Here is a 20398-nt window from a genome sequence, read left to right on the forward strand (position 1 = left end):
GCGTTAATAACCTGTCCGGGCGGCAAAAGGAAAAGTCCGATTCTATGCATAGTTTCTTGTGCGGATCGGGCCCGCGAAACCCCCGGTAATTATTCACCAAGTGTAATCTTGAGTAATTGCGATGGCTTCGCATTAGTGTCTCTGCGTAAACTTGGCCCATTAATAATAATAACAGGCAACAACAGGTAACGGTCGCTAATTTTAATAAATCACATTTACATTAATGAACCTTCTCGATTTTGGCGGATGCGCCGCCGCAGCACTGGGTCAACCCCGGATTTCTATAATTTATGATATGCATTCAAATTATACCGATCAGCGATTTGTCGGCGCTGAAAAATGCAGCACGCTCGATGGAAGCCCCAACTAATTGTATACAACAGCTCAACTAATTTAAATAATATTTTAAAAATAATCACGCATCGTTAGTGCATATGTTTAATCCCATTTGTTTACCGTTCAACGGTTCAAGGGGTCTATGCTGCAACTTTTTGGTTAAAAATAAACTACCAGTGTTTATCGACCGATTTTAACCAATATCTGCATTCTGTATGTCTAAGATGGTTAAAATTATAACCTATATAGATATGCGGTTAGGTTAAAACGAGATATACAGTAGGAAAAGCGTTTGACCCGTCTGAATCTAGAGAGAGATATCATGCTCGACAGAGACAGCAGAAGTCAGCCGTGTAGTGGGAGACTTACCGTCTCTATCATACATGATGTCTCTCTCAAGATTCAGATGGATCAAACTCTTTTGGCACTGTATATAGACATGCGTTTTGATGAATGATAAACATAACCCTATGGTTATTTTATGGAAAATGATTACTATTGATCGGCTGTTTATTTTTCTGTGTGTTAGACATTGCTAGATTCAAACTTAGTATTTTTTAATATTATTTTATTAAAAATGTTCAAGGGACGCTCATTCATTCATTATTCAATATTTGTAATGAATATTTTGCATTTCAAATAAATATAGTGATTAGTAAATGAACATATCATGTAAAAATAATAATAAAAAATATAAATAAACGGAAATATTTATGTAAAAACAAATAATAGATATAATAAAAAAATATAATATAAAATATTCATATTTTAAAACCTAAATATTTAAAAATTAGTATAATGTATAATATCATAATTATTCACCAGCGAATTTAACTGGTTTTTTGTCGATCTATCCCGTTTCTTAGTTTCCATTTTTTAAAATTATACTCCTGTCTGCTAAAGTTTCACTAATTTTTAACTCTTTGTCTTTGTTTTAAATGCTTTTCCAATACTGTTGTATTTATTAACAACTAATTAGTGTTTTTACCTATTTTTTTACATCAATAGTTTAAAAAACTATTTACACTATTAGACTTCTCATAACAAAAACGTATAACGAGGTGCACACCGTTGCTAATAGCACGGCTGGCTGTACTATAACTATGTACGATATAAAGTTAAAAATAACCAAAAATTAAAAACAATCGTTATAATAAAACTTTTAACCCGTACGTATTACAGTTCGTAATACAGTTTTGGTAGAAAGTAGAGCAACTTCAAAAATATATAAATTATGTACCGCCATGTATATCTTATATTAAAGAACAAATCAAAAAACTAAATAATCGGCTGGCAAAAATAGAGCTACTTTTTACAGAATGTCACTAATCTCTACAAAATCCACAATAATCTTTAGTTTCATAGTACACACCAAAATAAAATAAGTTAATATAGTACCTCTGGGAAAGAAATTATTTTCTAAATTAAAATCGCGGATTGTGTCCTTTCAATCCGATGAGAGAAAAATCAATATCGCTCGATTGTAATGCGTGTTTTACAATTTTCAAGATTTGGTAATGGGGTACGAAAAAATAAAACTGAAAGACTAAGAAAAACCAATAGATTTCAGAATAAACAAAATTTATCCTACTCCAAAAAATATCCTTTCCTCAGTTCCAGCTGAATAAAATGTCTACTTGAAACACAACTTGGAATTATTGTTTCTTCAAGTACCGTAAAAGATAAATTACTAGGGGGTCTTCATGCGAGAAAGTAAGGCAAAAAAACACTACTATCAGAGAAGAACAGACTAACCAGAGTTGAGTTTACTAGTTCCCTTTTACACTGGACTTGATTGAAAACGAACGATCTGGAGTGACGAAGTCAAGTTTTATCTGGTTTGCAGTGATGAGATTTTATATGTAAGGCGACCTATTCATGAATAGTTTATCCGAAAGTTTACCATATTCACTGTTAAACACGGCGACAGGTCGGTAATGGTATGAGGCTGTTTTCGAGATTTGGAATGGCTCCTCTCCTTTAAATAGAGGGTCATGAATCGTTTTATGTATAAAGAAATATTGAGGAACAACATGGTCAAATAAAAATGTGCATCTAAAACTTTATTTTCAACAAGATAATGACCCGAAACAGTAGCTTTTAAGGGAAAAAATTAATGTTATGAAATGGTCATATCAATTTCCCGATCTAAACTCCATTGAAAACTTATGGAAGATAGTGAACAACAAAATAAGACACAAAGCTTAATATTAAGTAATCAAAAAGTGGCCTGTCAAAATATGGATCCAAATATTATTGACCATCTGTTGCTTTCAATGAAAAAAATGTGTTTGGAAGTTATTCATAATAATGGAAATTTTATAATATATTAATGTATATTAGTAAAATTAAAAGCTTTATTTTTTTATTGGTTAACTATGTAATTGTTAAATTTATAAAGAAAAGTTAATTTTCAATATATTTTTTTTAGAAATAATAATCAGGACAAAAATTATTTAATGTTCCACTTTCTGTCAATACTGTATGTAACAAAAAAGTTACAGAATATACTTCTAAGTCGTGAAAATACCGATTTTTTGGTTAAACATCTAAAATAATAATCCGAGCTTAATTATTTTCGAAATATCATCCCGCGATTGCCACCGGCACTAAACTTTATGTCGGCAATGAAACAAAGCCCCGATGGCAATCTCTTTCCACGTCCGGTCTTAAAAACTCGAAATTTTTCCGACATTAAACGTACTTCGAGCTAGTTGTTAAAGCTTGCGTCGGACATTTCATTATTTCAAAGGCACGAAGTTTTAAACTATTATTTGGTCGTCAAGCATTTTATTTTTTTCACCATCAATTCATTTTATTCTAATCCGTTGTTTTTAAGCACTGGAATAAAATAAATATATTGATATATTACCCATATTTTCAGATTTAAATAAATAATAAATTGATATACCATATCAATTCAACTTGTCCCTTCTGGTAATGATGGAATTGATATTCCATATTTTGTTTTCTTTCATTTATGGTGCTGTTCCAATGGCACGCAATTTTATTTAAAACCAACTACTTTGAATCGGATAAATTCAATAAAAAAGTGAAAAACCATAATTGGTCATCGAAAATTATCAGTTTAATGAGAAAAATAAATATTAATAAATATTAGTAAATAAAATGATCAAGAGATATTCAAATAGACACACTACTCAGTTGTGAACTGCTATTTAATAAGTGAATCGTACATGAAGGCCACCACTTAATTGAAAATTGATATGACGAGAGGTTGTCAAGCAAGCATCTTGATAAGTGACAGTTTCCTAATTATTAACAATTTGAAAAAATAAACTTTTATGACGACTAATATTGCATAACGTAGGACTATTTAAAAGGAATCAAAAAAATACTAAATACTAAATAAATACTACGTATTTTTAGTAAAAAAATTCCTGAACCTGAACCTGAAGAAAAAATAGTTGTTCCTATTTAAAATTATCCTTACCCCCTATAAGTTAACAAAATCATCCTGTATACACATAATTGTTTATATACAGAATATTGGTAACATGTTCTGTTCTTTCAAAAGCCATTAAAATGTATTAAATTTTATAATATGTCATAAATAAACCATAGTTTGAAATAGTAGAACTATGGTGCCCCCTTAGATCTGTTTTGTTAAGTTTTATTGGACCCTCATTAAAATGTATCGAATTTTATACAACATACGTGATTTCTCTAGTGTATTTCCGGTAAAACAATATTGGAAAAGTACAGAAAGCCCGTCCTTTGATTCTATCATTCGAGGAATCAACAAACACGCGCCTGATTTTAGCATATTTTGATATTCCGTCTGCATGGATAAGGCCGAGCTACGAGATTGTTTATTTTCTTATATAAACATTGCGTCAGTGCCGTACATTTCTTCAGCAATTCCTCCAGAGAAATTATCCCCGGTTATTTGAATAAGTATTACGGCCGATTCCTATCAGATCGTGTACCTAAGATATGTGGGTAAATATTTCAAAAGGACGGTCGCCCTGTCAGTTATGACGATAAGGAGGCGTGCTGTTTCTTTTGTGCGCCCGTTCTATCCGGAAGACACAATGGGACCTGCCAGTTTCAATTAAAATGTCTCTGTGCGTTTCATTTACTTCTACAGTCTTTGTTTGGCTAACAACTAACATACAACGTCAACGTGTGCTTCATAAAACATTTGTATAAATGGTAAAGTTGTCACATTAGCAATAGACCATAGGACGTAAAAACTCCGTCAAATCGAAGAAGCAAAAAGACATAAACTCGCACATAATGGGCGCTCATTCAGAGGGAGGATAAGCAGTTAAGTTGTCGGCGGGCCCCGGGGGCCAAATGGAGCGGTGGATGCAGCAGATTGCACCGTACAGGTAATGGGATATTTCCTTAATTCGGAGCGCCACCTCGCCGTCTCGATGCAGGCATGCTAATTCCGTTGATGAGCCAAATAGCTGTGGAGAATTCACTTCAGTAGAGCGCAGATCAAGTTTCCGAGAGGGCTGGAATGATGAGTGTTTATTAGGGTATCGTGCCTGGTTTTATGGGGGTAATAAGTAAAAATGAGTTTTGGAATGATGAAGCGAATGCAACGGGACACGGTTCCCCAATCATTGCGCCCATTTTCGAACGCCCATCCACTAATTACGTGACAAATCAACCGTGCCAGAGATTTATGTAATAATTTTCGACAAACAAACCAACGGAAGACTACTCTTATTACCTGTATTGTTTGCGTGGTATACGTACTGGAAAGGACAATTAGAGCTATTTTTCCAGCTGTTCCCAGCACGGTAAAACCTCGTAAACCACAATTTATTAGATTCCATTATGGCCCAACTGCATCAATCCACTTTATAGTTTGGCGGTGCCTTTTCACGAGCTCGTAACATGTCCAAATGTCCGGCAAGCCATGAATAGAGACAAAAACGTTAATTTCGGCGCGAAATTGCCAACGGTACGGGACGCAATTTCCCTCCCATTCACAAGAACCCACTCAATGGACACAATGCACAAGACCCAGATGCATTCGCCCATTGAATTTAAACCGCGGATCACCATAAACAAAACTCTCGTTACGACTATTTAGAACGTCGTAATAACTGCCGCAGGGGATTCCCAACAACAATTCGTTTTAAACGAGGAAAAATAAAAAACGACCACAGATTAGTAGTAATTAATTTAGCCCGTGTAATAGCCTTTTTAACGTTTAACTTGCACAAATTACTGAATTTATAGTCGATGTTTGCGTTGGATCAGACCAAAATGAATGGCACTGATTCGTGTCAGTCGAGGGCGATAAAACAACGATTATGTTGGACGGTTCCAGTTAATTTTGTCGCGCAATTCGGTCGTCCGCTAATTAACACTCTTTCCGCACACAAACCGTTGCATCCGATTAAACAAATGCAGAGATTACCTTTACGCGTCGGTTTTGTAATTGTTTATTTTAATTAATCCGCATCGGACTGGAGGCCAAATCGTTGTTTTTAGAACGAAAATCTCCAATTAATTTGATTGGCATTGTTTTTCGACATTTCGTTTTTCTCTTTTGCTGATTAATGGGAGTTTACAAAGGCCGCGAGAGTTTTGTTCGTACGAATACAATGCGTTTGGGTCTGTTTATATTTTTGCATCCGGTGCGATTGTTTTTCGTAATGCAAATTTTAAAAGTTTGGCGATTTTTTTAACTTGGTTTTATTCGCAGAATATCTATTATGTGTATATTATCAGTTACTAACGATTTTTTTATTTATTTTTTTATTGCAGGATATCCACCACCACATTACAAGTGGTTAAAGGACGGTCAACCCATCACCGATTTTTCCACCGATCCGTTTTACAAGATAATCTCTGCGAAACATGAGGACGAAGGTAGTTACAGGTGCATCGCCTCCAATAAGATCGGTTCCATCGTAAGCGAAGAAATTAAAATTATTGTTGCGTGTAAGTACAAAAGCCTTTGTATAAAGTATTGGAGAAAGTAATTTATAATTTTGAATAAAATTAACAAAATAGCACTATAAATGAACAATTTTTTGACAACGCTCTAAAAGCAAATTCTTGACATGAGAAAAAAATGTGCAAGTGAAAGTGAGAAAGACATTTCTTAAAAAAATCGACAAAGTTAAAAATATACAATAGTCACATGGAGAAACATCTGGCTCATAAGGAAGATAAGTCAGAACTTCCCATTTAACATTTTAAGCTTCCTTTGAGATTCAAATGCAACATGTGGTGATGTAGAACGCAATTTCTATTGAATAAAGATGCCTATCTTTGAGTAATTTATGATGTTGGGTAGAAAGTTAAAATGTAAACTTCCATATAATGTCTACTATAGAATTATTAAAATCTTTCTTGGGTTAAGTTCTGTTCCGCTAATTTTACCACCTTTTAACCTATTTTCCGGACCGGCAAGAATTGTTGTGATTAATACTTTTTTCGTCCCATGTGAGAACACCATCAAAGACTAATTTGCATTGAAGATAATTATTTATTAAATTTTAAAATTTCATAAACATTTTAAAATTAAATAAATTTACGTTTTAAAATTTAATAATTAATTTAAATTTTAAAATTTATTAAATTTATTAAATTTTAAAATATAAATTTATTTAATTTTTAATTTTATAATTTAAATTTATTAAATTTTAAACATTAAAATTTTAAAATGTTTATTAATAATAATTGTCTGAAGTAAAAATGTTATTCGCAACGGATCAATTGAGGACCCTGGAAAAATTGATTGGAATCCTTCCGCCATTAAATCCTATTGGTCAATTTCTAATCACAATGTCCTTTCAGACATGAACGTTTTCAAGGACCAAACGGAACACAGCATCACGGCTGAGGAGGGTCAAGTTGCCATAATAGATCTTCCGGAAATCGAGGCGAAACCGCCACCGGATGTCACTTGGTACACCGACGAAGGCATATTGGATTACGCTCAAAAGTACTACAAATCCAAATCCAATCAGCTCATCATCTTAGCCCTTGACAAATCCGACCAAAAGCCATACAGGTACCCGATCAAAACCAACAATCAACTAATTCACTGATTAACTTGAATCGTTTGTGTAGGGCACGTGCCATAAATACATTGGAAGGTAACGAAGAAAACAGCGCATTCATACGACTGACCGTAAACGAGAACAAGGACAACAAAGAAATAGCCCCGTCTATAATAATCGCTCCGGAAGACACAAAAATCGTAAAGGGCACCGCACAAACAACGCTGGAATGCGTGGCGAACGGCAAGCCGCTCCACGAACTCGAAACGATTTGGTACAAGGACGGTATCCAGATCGAGAGCTCCGGCATCGCTTACGCCTTGAACGACGTCTGGAACCGCAGTTTGTCGTTGATCTCCGTCAACACCACACATAGCGGCAAATACGAGTGCAACATCAACTTGCGCTCGGGCGGTTTTCCCACCGTCAAGGCGGTCGCCCAGGTCGACGTACTGGAGAAACCCAGGTTTTTCGGTAGCTCGAAGCCGGAAACGTTGGGCGAGTATGGGCTGCAACTGAGCTTGCCCTGCGACGTAGTCGGGATACCAACGCCTAACGTCAGTTGGTACAGGAACGCTGAGCCTGTTGACTTAAGCGATAAGAGGTAAATATAATTCTTATAAAAACCTAATTTGTTTCATAAATCTACAGCTACTTTGTTATCAACTGTTAATGGGTAATTTTTGGGCGCAGAAGAGTTTTTGAGATAGATTATAACATAATTGCCGTTATATGTACTTCACGTTATTACTAAAGATACAAAGGAATACGTACATACAAATAATAATATTGGTGCCTCAATGAAATAGATTCTGTTCATTTAGTCTGTATGTAAGTAATTTAAAAGATCCCTTTGTGATTTTCATGTCTCTCAAGACATCGTTCAGCTCATACTTGAAGAATTGTTGAATCTGTTTCAAATACAACATCATTTTTCATCAGATGATGTCTCTGTCATCTTTTTTTCGTGGTACACTGTCGTATCTATTCAACATATGTTTTACTAAGGGAATGTGGAGCCAAAATGTATCATAGTCTCTCGAATTAACGCCAAAGTGTCGAAAAAACCTTTTCCACAACGTTAGAAATAGGTTTTCTATTTTCTTCCAAAGCTACAAAGCTTGTGAATGCCATAACTTTAATATTAAACAAAATCAAAAATCTATAAAAAATGAAGGGCACATATTTTTTCACCAACTCAATAACATACTGAGCTGAGTAATGTGAGCAATTCCAAGTACATTTGGTTAATTGGAGTAATTTTAGGCATGAAATTCCAATTTAATCTCTAAAGGTACCTGTCTGTATCTCAAAGACAAGAGTTGATAGACGAAATCTGAAGACATTTCCATAGTTAAAAACCAATAAAAAAAAACTTTGTTAAACTAATATTTTTTTCCTGTTTATTCAAATGAGGACTTACATTTTGATTATTATATTATTTATTAAGATAAAAGTTGACCCGCTAAATAACTATATTATGGTAGTACGTTATTGACTCAACATTTCAGTTGAATTTATTTGGAGTTTATTTATAGATTCGTCATGCAAGAGGACAAGTCTCTGCTTATTAAAAAATTATTGATAACCGACAGCGGAATGTACCAGTGTTTCGCCACCAACGAAGCGGGCGAAAGCTCCTTGTCCACTTGGCTGAAAGTAAAAAGTAAGTAACCTGTTGTAATAATATACTAACATACTTAACAATTCCAATTGACATTAACAGAATCGGACAGAATAAAACGAACGCTGAGCGCAAAAATAGCGAGACTGCGCAGTGGCAGAGATCGACACCGCAAAAATCACGTTGTTTATTTGCCGCCATGTAAGGGATAATTTCGAGAATGCTGTTGTTATTATTATTATTTTTTTTTAATGCACCTGTAGATAGATCTCAAGTGTGACATAGCAAAAATATTACGTTTACACGTGTTGGCCGATTGACAATCTTGCATGGAGTGCCAGAAACAACCAATTCGTATTCAGCCACTAATTTGCTTTTGTGTTTTAGCGGCAACACCCGTCATGGAATTCGGTCCGAAGAACATGACCGTGCTTGACGGCAAAGATGCAACTTTAAGCTGCAGGGCTGCGGGTGCACCGATTCCCAATGTGACTTGGATTTATAACGGTATGAGTGAGAAAAAAAAATAAACGGCTTATTTTGTGATGTGTTTTCATTCGTTAACTAAACTCGCATGCTATTGCTTACCGGCTACTAACTGGTTCTTGCAGGCGAATACATCGAAACGACCAGTCGCGTTCAAATTCTGGAGACGGGTGATCTTTTGATAGCGGCGGTGCGGACGAGTGACGCCGGTCACTACACCTGCGTTAGGTTCAACGAGGCCGGCGAAGTGAGAGGATCCGCCTATTTGTCAGTCCTCGGTATGTTTTACAAGTGTTCACTTCCCCAACTTTTTGTGTTACATTAATTGTGCGTGTTCTGGTTCTGATCCGTCTTGTTTTTAGTGAGGACGCAGATCATACAACCACCTGTTGATACAAGAGTGCTTCTGGGACACACCGCAACGTTGCAGTGCAAAATTTCATCGGATCCTGTCGTTCCATATCAACTGGACTGGTTTCGGAATAAACAGTAAGTGATTTATCAAAAAAAAAAATAATATTGATTTAACACGTTTTTGTGTCATAGGAAAATCAACCCGACTAATTCGCATCGTATAAACGTCCTGAGCGACGGAACTCTCGAAATACAAGCGGTGAGAGCGTCTGACGTGGGAGTTTACACTTGCGACGTCCGTTCACCTGGCGGTAACGAAACTAGGGCTGCGAAATTGAGCGTTATCGAACTACCTTTTGCACCAAGCAATGTCAAGGCGGAACGCGTTGACGTCGGCACACAAAGAGCGGTCAACGTCAGCTGGACTCCAGGATTTGATGGAAACAGTCCGATAAAACAGTATATCGTTCAAAAAAGAGAAGTTCCAGAACTTGGTAAGTAAATGTACTCAGGAAATTGTAATTAAAGTTCGAACATTGTTTTTGTGTTGTTCATTTCTGTACTAACATTTTTTTACTTACAGTAGTGATTGAGCTATTATTAAAATTGTTGATTTAATAAATTAGAAGCGTGAATTAAAACAGTTAATGAACATAGTAGTCTTGAATTTACTTTAGGATAAAATGCAGTAGTGATTATAATTATATCAACTTATTAATATATTAAAATGTAAGCTACACCTTTTGCAACTCTGGATGAAATGGATGTTGCGGTAATTTTCTCAATATTTTTAATAATATGAGGCTCTGCTTAAGTGAAGACCTGCAAAAAGTCTTATTTTTTTTAAGAATATGGAAGCCCAAATTCAGTTTGTTGAACATAATTTTTAGATAACAGTATAAAACATTATTAAATTAATATTATTTTAACAGTTTATATTAAATATAATAGTTATGGCCAAAAATTTAAAAACTATAAATTGGCCTCTACTGTATGTATTTTCTATTATTCCTTTTGAAATTGCAGTAGCTGTAGTAATAGTAATCAGCATGTTGGAATATTTTCAATATTAATTATTATTCTAAACATTGGAATATGTGTTGATAGACAGAACAGGATAGGAAGTCTTTTTACATATTTCTGTGACTAACATTTTCAGAAAATGACACAAAAACATTGTTCAGCATGAGCATGTGGTTTACGGGATTTATTTAATTTCAATTTTTTGTTGTAAATAACTTATTGTAAATAAAAATATATTTATTTAGCGTACTTGTGGTTGTTGGAATTTCTGTTTTAACTTAATTTCTTCATTGATAGTTAGAACACAAAATAAAATTTGGGAAATTATTTATTTTAAACTTCTCTAATAAATAATTTTCCAAACAAAGTGAATAATCCGACAACATTAGACGCGTTAATAACTAAATCAAAAGAGAAAACGATGCATGCTCATCGTGCATACCAAAATTTTAGTTTGTCATCGTTTCTTCGAGACAGTGTTACCCTTTTCCATAGTCCCGCCGATTTCAGGTCCCATCCCGGATCCCCTGCTCAACTGGGTGACTGAAATGAGTAACGTTTCGTCCGACCAACGTTGGATCCTGCTCACAAACCTGAAGGCCGCCGCCGTTTATCAGTTCCGAGTGAGCGCAGTTAATAGTGTAGGCGAGGGAAGTCCCAGCGAACCTAGCAATCAAGTCATGTTGCCGCAGGAAGGTAAATTGTAAATTGAATCATCATTTATAACTCAAGGAAACGTTCAAGAATTAGTTAAATATTCCTTGCGAATGCATGTTGAAATGTATCAAAACATGAATTGTTAAAATTGGCTTTTTACTCATCGATAATCATCAAATTCAAATTGCACTTGTACAGTTCATGCGAAACAGTAACGTTTAACTATGCTATAGCATAACATAAAATTAAATCCAATGAACTATAAAAAACGAGCCGTTTCAATTTGATTCGCTCTAAATAAAACAATTAAATAACGCATGCAAATACTCGTGAATAGTGTAAACTGTTTGATTTTTTTTCATTCATACAGGCAGCTCATATAACTTTATTTTCAAAGGTGGGATGTGATGTGATTAAGTTAATTTTTTTTGCATGCCATGTCCGTCTATACTCTATATTCTTAATTAAGACATTTTAGCTTTATGTTACTTTTACATTGCTTTCGAGTAACAAAATAAAATATCTGTTAACTCTTAAATCTCTTAAAGTATTTGATTATAAAAGTATGATGAAAAGTCCTTTCTTCATGTTGCACGTGCCACTTGTAAAATGGCATAAGCAGATTCTGATTATTTTAATTTTATAGCACCGTCTGGACCACCAGTAGGATTTGTGGGTTCAGCTCGTAGCTCATCAGAAATCATAACTCAGTGGCAACCGCCACTAGAAGAACACAGGAACGGCCAAATCTTAGGTTACATTATTCGATACCGCCTTTACGGTTACAACGACAGTCCTTGGACCACTCAAAACATCACCAACGAAGTATGTCCCTATATAATTTTAACCTCTCAGGATTACTTAATTGATCGTTTCAGGCACAACGAAATTATCTGATCCAAGACTTGATAACGTGGAAAGATTATGTGGTGCAAATTGCTGCTTACAATAATAAAGGTGTGGGGGTTTACACGGACGGTGCCAAAATCAAAACGAAAGAAGGCGTTCCAGAAGCACCACCGACGATAAAACGCGCTGAACCATTAACTTCCACACAAGTGCAAATCTGGTGGATTCCTCCAGATCCGCAAAAGATTAACGGCATCAATCAGGGATATAAAATTCAAGCGTGGCAGTGGCATCCGACCAGAGGGCACTTGGTTACGAACACGGTGACCGTACATCCGAATCTTTTAGACCCTTATGCAGAACAAACGGCAATAATGGGCGATCTAAAGAAATTTACTGAATATAATATGACCGTACTTTGCTTCACCGACCCAGGTGACGGCGAAAGAAGCGACCCCATCGAAGTGAAAACGCTTGAAGACGTTCCTGACGAAGTCACTAGTTTGCAGTTCGATGACATCAGCGATAGAGCCGTCAAAGTGCTCTGGCAAAAGCCCAAACATATAAACGGTATCCTAACAGGTTACCAAATCAAATGGCAGATTAAGGACAAGCAAGAAACGATCCGTGTGCGTAATTTGACTGCTCAAACACACAGTTTGAACATTACAGATTTACAAGCTACAACTCACTACCGATTCGAAGTGACCGCAATGACTGCGGTGGGGTTGGGCGTGCCCAAAGTTGCGATTATCCAATCAGGAGTCGAACCAGTTCTGCCACATCCTCCATCGAAACTCGCCCTCAGCAACATCGAAGCTTTTTCCGTCGTTCTTCAATTCACGCCTGGTTTCGATGGAAATTCCTCCATCACCAAATGGACGGTTGAAGCGCAAACTGCCAGGAACGCCACCTGGTTTGTAGTTTTTGAGATTTCCGATCCGGACGCAACGACAATAACAGTAACTGGCCTGTTTCCGTTCACCATGTATCGATTGCGATTGGTGGCAAACAACGTTGTCGGCGCGTCTTCGCCATCTGAACCTACGAAAGAGTTCCAGACAATTCAGGCACCGCCTGCACACCCGCCTAAAAATGTTACTGTTAGGGCCATGAGTGCAACCGAACTAAGAGTTAGATGGATTGTAAGTTTTATGTGTAAAACTCATTGATGTGTTATGTGACAATTGATATTTTTCAGCCTCTTCAACAAACGGAATGGTTTGGTAATCCGAAAGGGTACAATATTACTTTCAAAGAACAAAGAAGTGGTGTATCCCTAAGCTCGACCATCGACGATCATACTGCCAACTCCCATGTGATAATCGGTTTGGAAGAGTTCGCCCTGTACGAAATCACCATGAGGGCTTGCAACGATGTTGGTTGTTCAGCACCAGGACCAAAAGCTCTGGAACGTACCAGAGAATCTGTGCCATCTTTCGGACCGTTAAACGTCGAAGCTAATGCTACTTCCTCGACTACTATAGTGGTAAAATGGGGTGATGTTCCGAAAGAACATCAGAACGGGTTGATTGAAGGTTTTAAAGTGTGTTACGCTGCTGCCGAACCGAAATCACCTCTCGAATACAAGGTCATACCCAGCAATTCTACTTTCACTGCAACTCTAACGGAGTTACGGAAGTTTGTGATTTATCACGTGCAAGTTTTGGCTTATACAAGACTTGGTGATGGTGAAGCGAGCGTTCCACCTGTTGTCGTACGCACTTTCGATGACGGTAAGTGTTTTAAATAAGAGAATTAGTTCAAGGTGTTGATTTGTATTTTTACAGTACCCGGTGCTCCATCAAACGTGTCGTTCCCAGATGTTTCCTTCACATCTGCAAGGATTATCTGGGACGAACCAGACGAACCTAACGGTGAAATCCTAGCCTACAAAGTAACTTACCACATCAACAATGCTGTGACCAACAACAAGTACTCCAAGGAGTTTCCACCATCAGACAGAACGTTCAGATTCACACAACTCGAACCAGAAAAGTATTACATGTTTTCAGTGACGGCACAAACAAAAATGGGTTGGGGTAAAACAGCTCACGCCTCCGTCTACACCACTAACAACAGAGAACCACCTCAACCACCCTCCTTGCCGCAGATCAGCAGAAGTCAGATACAAAGCACACAGATCACTTTCAGCTGGACACCAGGTAGAGATGGCTTCGCGCCTCTGAGGTATTACACTGTACAGAAGATGGAGAACAATGGTCCGTGGCAGTCAATATCCGAAAGGGTTGACCCACAGGCTACTTCTTACACCGTCTCCGGTTTAAAACCTTTCACGCCTTACCGATTTAGGATACAAGCGACGAACGACATCGGACCGAGCAGGTTCAGTCCGGAGTCCGTGGAAGTCAGGACTTATCCAGCTGGTAATATTCCTTGATTATTGTGTTTACGTTTTTTTTTTTTTTCAATTAAACAAATATTTCAGCTCCTAGTAAACCAGTAACGAACCTCAAAGTTGTACCAATAACTACCACAAGTGTGGAAGTTTATTGGACACCAATTGAAGAACAGTATTGGAGTGGTGATATCAAAACTGGTGGTTACAGGGTGGTTTTTCAACCTGTGTCTGATTTTCCCACAGCCCTTCAGGCTACTCCCAAGGAGGAAATCATGGGAATACATGTAAGACTTTAATTAATTCAATGAAATTCCATTAACCTATTTTTCTTTTAGGCGAACAAGATGGTTTTGAGTGAATTACTTCAAGACAGAAACTACGAAATTATAGTAGTTCCATTTAATTCTCAAGGTGAAGGTCCTGCAAGTCCTCCGGTAACTGTTTACGTTGGTGAAGCCGTACCAACAGGAGAACCACGAGGGCTTCATGCCGATCCTGTTTCTTCGACTGAAGTACGACTTAAATGGGAACCGCCGCAACAACACATGCAAAACGGAGAACTGTTAGGTTACAAGATATTTTATTTGGTGACGAATTCTCCCCAGGAACTGGAAAAGAACAAGAAATTCGAAGAGGAGATTGAAGTTGTGGCAGCTTCCACAACGTCGCATAGTCTTGTTTTTCTGGATAAGTACACGGAGTACCGCATACAGATTTTGGCCTTTAATCCAGCAGGAGATGGACCTAGATCCATTCCGATAACTGTAAAAACAAAACCGGGTTTGCCTGGAGCCCCTGGTAATCTACGTTTTACAGAGATTACAATGAACAGTCTCGTTGTTTCTTGGGATCCACCGAAAAAACGTAATGGTGACATCGACGGGTATATTGTTACGTACGAAACCACAGAAGAAAACGAAAGTATGTTTAACTAAATTTACTCATTTCATAATTTTTAATATCTAATTGTGTTTCAGAGTTTAGCAAACAAGTAAAGCAGAAGGTTTCTAAAAACTCTCTGCATGTACAGAGTCTGGAGGAAGAAGTAACTTACACCTTCACAGTCAGAGCCCATACAATTGATTATGGACCAGCGATTTCAAATAACGTTACAACTGGTCCTCAGGATGGTTCTCCACACACTCCCAGGGAATTAAAATTGACTAAAACCGTGTCCAATGTTGAAATGCATTGGGTAAACGGGCCAAGCGGTAAGGGTCCAATTGAGGGCTACTACATTGAATCTCGTCGGAAAGGTATAATTTAAAATAGTTTAATCTGTAATTTTAATTACTGAAATATTATTTTTAGATGATATTCGTTGGCAAATTGTTACAAAAACATCTAATGGACCTTTGCAAGAATTTTCAGTGTCGTATCAAAGTCTTTTGCCATCCACCTCCTATAATTTCAGAGTGATTCCTTACAATAAATTTGGAATAAGTCATCCAGCTTATTCAGATCAATCAGTACTCACTCCATCGAAACTGTACCTTGAATATGGTTACTTGCAACACAAACCTTTCTACAGACAAACCTGGTTTATGGTTGCTCTAGCTGCGACTTCGATAATCATAATAATTATGGTTATTGCCATTTTATGCGTGAAAAGCAAAAGTTACAAATACAAACGTAAGCACGTTTCTTTGAGTTTACCTGTTTTATATCTGACACGTGATTTTGTTCAACAGAGGAAGCCCAGAAAACTCTAGAAGAATCGATGGCAATGTCGATGGGCGAACAACAGGACGTGGCGATGGACTATTACCGTTCCAGAAACGGAACGGGAACGGTAGCTTCGTTGGCCGGTACAATGTCGAAACGGGGCACTCTTTCTAGGAAACCTCATCAACATCAACACCATCAGCCGCCCCCAATGCTGGGCAAAAGTCCACCAAGACCGTCACCCGCGTCTGTACCCTATAATTCGGACGAAGAGAGCCTAAAAGGCTACGACGAGAATCCAGACGACAGCAGCGTCACGGAGAAACCATCGGAGATGAGCTCGTCCGATCAGGTAAGATATTGTTCGTTTGTTTGGGTTCTCAGCTCCATTGGAACTGGTTGAAAGGTTTAAATCACACTCGTTACATGTGAACACTGAATTATACGACTAATAAATGACTGGAACTTTCCCATAGTTCACGGAAGCAATGCACAATCTCAGGCGTTGTCTTGTTGAAGCCAACGCGTCTCGAATGCGACAAAATACTAGAGTTCTGGTTAGTCTGGTTGAAGGTTTTATTAGTTTTGTTGTTGTACATTATCTGTTTCATTTTACACTTTTTTACAGCAACACCCCAGAAAATAATATCCCTACCTCCAATGTTGTTGTTCAATGTATACATGTTGCTTTTGGTGTTGTTTGTAAATTGAATACAGGCATTGGATGTATCGAGGATTTTAAAAATGTACAATTTCGCTTTAGCACTGCCTTATTATAATGTAAAAATTATTCAGTTTTAAGTAGTGTGTATATAAAATAGGGCAGCACAGCTCACGCAACAACACACGACTCGTACTGACACGTTTTCATTATCCAATTTTGCTGAGAACTCCGTAGAAGTAAGCAGGAATTTTTAAACCGTGTGTTTTTTTGTTAGCTACTCAAGGAAATTACGACTAGTAGGTAGCACATTAAGGGGCCTGTATTTTTTTATTTACACTATTTTAAATGTGAAATTTAAACGAGGCTACAAAAATTCAAGGAATTTTCGACAGTTTATGAAACGTTGAAAGTTTCTTAAATTGTGTGCTTTAAAATAATTGGTGATTAAATTATAATTTTACATGGTTGGGAATGGTTTTAGTAATGCTGGCGATTTATTACACTAATACTGTTTATTTAAACAATTGTATTAACTAAACAACATTAAACAGTGGAATAATGCTTTACTTTATTTATTCATTTATATTTATTTTTATGAAGGTCTTTGAGTAGTACTCTAGAAAATTAACAAAAACAATACATTATAGTGTATTATGTAATTTTACAATACAATTTTTTGTACCTCTATATTGTACATCCACTTATAGATTTAATAATTTAGCTACCAGAAAAAGAAATTTACGTTTTTAACAAAGTTATGGATGGTGTAAGATTTAACAAAATTTAACGTAAATAACGAACATCCTGTATACAATTTGGGAGTACTAATAATGAGTCCTCATGATCCTTGGTTAACGTTATGGGACAAAAGAATTTCCGAGCATCAAAACTCAAAACAAGGTATTCTATTTGTTGACTCATTTTCAGCGAAATCGGAAATCAAATTATATTAGAAAAATAGTAGAATATGCTATAAAAATTCCATATTAATACCTAGTCCATAAATTTATGGTGAATAATTTCATTAAAAATTAGAAATTTTCTACTGTGTAATATATTATATATATATATATATATATATTTCACGCACTGTCCACCATAAAGTCATAAAATTTTACTTAAGTTTCGACTTCCCACCGCGTCATGAACTTTAACCCATTATCTAAGCCGGCATAATCAATCCATTTTCCATTGTAACAATACCATGAATAAAAGACTCACTTGCGGTGCCTGCATGGAGGGTATTGTCAATTGTTAAACGCCTAATTTTACTATCTTCACTACATTTATGCGAAGTCTATTTGTCCAACTTTTTAATGGAGTTAATTACATAAAGCCTCTTTCTAATGATTAGTTCATCGCAGTTAAATGACTTCTAAATATTTTATTAGGTATTGCTTAATTTCCACATTGGTACATGGTTCATGAAGAACTTGAATAGTTCAGTTAAACCGCGAAACCAAAACGTAAATTACTTTTTCTGGCAAACAATAATACTTTTTTGTAAATCAGTTTAGTTTGTGAACAATGTAGAGGTTTCTAACACATACATACATAACTTTGACATCTCTTGATTCAGTCAATTAAATCAATCAATCAATCAAACTAATCTTTATTTTGCATGATATCCAGACGTGTAGATGTCCAAATTTACTTATTATTGGTAGAAAACAGTGCAAAATGCGTCCAATAAACGACATTTGATTTATTACACGCATTTGACATTGAGTAGAGTGCACACAGCATGCATACCTATCTGAATGAAGACTTGTCACTGTTCCGTGCATGTATGCGATACAATTAGTAAACGATCAGAGTGTAATTCGATGAGTTTTGCAGGGCTCTGAGAGCGAGAACGAGAGCGTGCGCTCCGATCCACACTCGTTCGTCAACCACTATGCCAATGTGAACGATACCTTACGTCAATCATGGAAGAAACAGAAGCCGGTGAGGAACTACTCTAGCTACACGGACTCGGAGCCAGAGGGAAGTGCGGTGGTCAGTCTGAACGGAGGACAGATCATCATGAACAATATGGCGAGATCGCGGGCACCGTTGCCCGGTTTCTCGTCGTTCGTGTAACTCGCGATCACGTCAGGACGAGGGTCGTACTCCGCGATCGGTACGCGGAGCTCGACCACGAAGCGGTGCTAGTTTAGGATGATCGGTCGGTTTTTAGATTCTTATTATTGTTTAATTAAATCTATATTCGAATATCCCAGCACTCGTCTACTACTAGCACCAGTTAGTATCTTGATTTTCCAATGGAAGACGTGGAAAATTTGATAATATATTGTCTGTGAATGCTGAATAATTTATTTAGTTTGACTCTCGTTTCGTGCATTGTACATATGCGATACTCGTTAGATAGTTGTTTGATATATTGGACCAAATATATGCATTTATTTTTTTATTCTTACGACTTTCTACGTATTATCAAATTTTCGATTGACAAAAAATATATACAGTTCTTAAAAGACTTGAATTTTAACTTGATTCTATTATGAAATTATTTAAATTTGTACATATTACTTCTTGTTAGATAAAATTGTTACTCTTTATACAATTTAAACCTAGATCAAATTTAACTGTACATATTTATCATCGTTTCTCATGCTGTTCCTATTTATTCATAAATCATATACTAATAATAATTTTATCGTTTTATAAAGCAAATCCATAGAATCTCGTTAGGTGCAATTAGGAAAAGATTAGTTATTAATTAACTATAGTGTGATTATGTATAAAGTTTATAAATAAGGCTCAATACAAGACATGCCATTTTGTGATTTTTTCTTTTGTATATATATTTTTTTCTATTATTAGCTTTTGGTGTTATTTCAATAACAATTGATGTTTGCTAAACATAGTCATAGAAAAAAATGTCCCCATGGTTTTAATTTATTAATATAAGCACTCTATACAATTTTTGATGTACAAGTTCTTAAAAATAAATTTTCAATATTTTCACTATTCATTCAAATCAAAAACTAATAAGAAAATTTATTTTCAATGGCTTCTCTTTATATTAAACCTTTTATATTTTTCTATAAAATATTATTAGATATGTGGTTTTATTTGGCATAAATAATATAAGAAACTGTACTTAAAGTCAATTTCTCTATACAAATAATAATTCATTGCACTTTGCCGATTGCAAAATCTACCTACCTACAATCTTGAAGAAATTGTGTAGCAAAATTTACCAAATGGAAGTATATAAGACTTATTGTATTCTTTAAAAAACGATTAGCAATGTACTGATAGGTTTACACTGCCTTTGTTTTATATAATTTATTATTGTAATAAGAATTGTTTGTAAAATAAATCTGTGATTCTAATAAACAATACATTTTATTTCATATATATTATTTATTATGTGG

The 20398-nt window shown here is 36.0% G+C and overlaps 1 protein-coding gene across 2 annotated transcripts in view; it reads left to right on the forward strand.

Moving 5' to 3' along the window:
* Window positions 1-20358, forward strand: part of LOC109595961 (protein sidekick) — a 108182-nt gene extending 87824 nt beyond the window's left edge. The window contains exons 3-21 of one of the 2 annotated variants that reach the window (XM_049967227.1): window positions 6088-6264; window positions 7126-7342; window positions 7402-7935; window positions 8870-8997; window positions 9343-9462; window positions 9567-9719; window positions 9804-9930; window positions 9988-10289; window positions 11314-11514; window positions 12122-12300; window positions 12354-13469; window positions 13526-14060; window positions 14115-14711; window positions 14774-14970; window positions 15022-15607; window positions 15664-15942; window positions 15998-16318; window positions 16378-16703; window positions 18855-20358. In XM_049967227.1, the coding sequence (XP_049823184.1) occupies window positions 6088-6264; window positions 7126-7342; window positions 7402-7935; window positions 8870-8997; window positions 9343-9462; window positions 9567-9719; window positions 9804-9930; window positions 9988-10289; window positions 11314-11514; window positions 12122-12300; window positions 12354-13469; window positions 13526-14060; window positions 14115-14711; window positions 14774-14970; window positions 15022-15607; window positions 15664-15942; window positions 15998-16318; window positions 16378-16703; window positions 18855-19097 (6338 nt within the window). In that variant the 3' untranslated portion in view covers window positions 19098-20358. The remainder of the gene's footprint in view (window positions 1-6087; window positions 6265-7125; window positions 7343-7401; window positions 7936-8869; window positions 8998-9342; window positions 9463-9566; window positions 9720-9803; window positions 9931-9987; window positions 10290-11313; window positions 11515-12121; window positions 12301-12353; window positions 13470-13525; window positions 14061-14114; window positions 14712-14773; window positions 14971-15021; window positions 15608-15663; window positions 15943-15997; window positions 16319-16377; window positions 16704-18854) is intronic. The other variant, XM_049967228.1, reaches the window with a different exon arrangement.
* The last annotated feature ends 40 nt before the right edge of the window (window positions 20359-20398 follow it).

Source organism: Aethina tumida, chromosome 5, assembly GCF_024364675.1.
Source record: "Aethina tumida isolate Nest 87 chromosome 5, icAetTumi1.1, whole genome shotgun sequence".
Lineage (NCBI taxonomy): Eukaryota > Metazoa > Arthropoda > Insecta > Coleoptera > Nitidulidae > Aethina > Aethina tumida.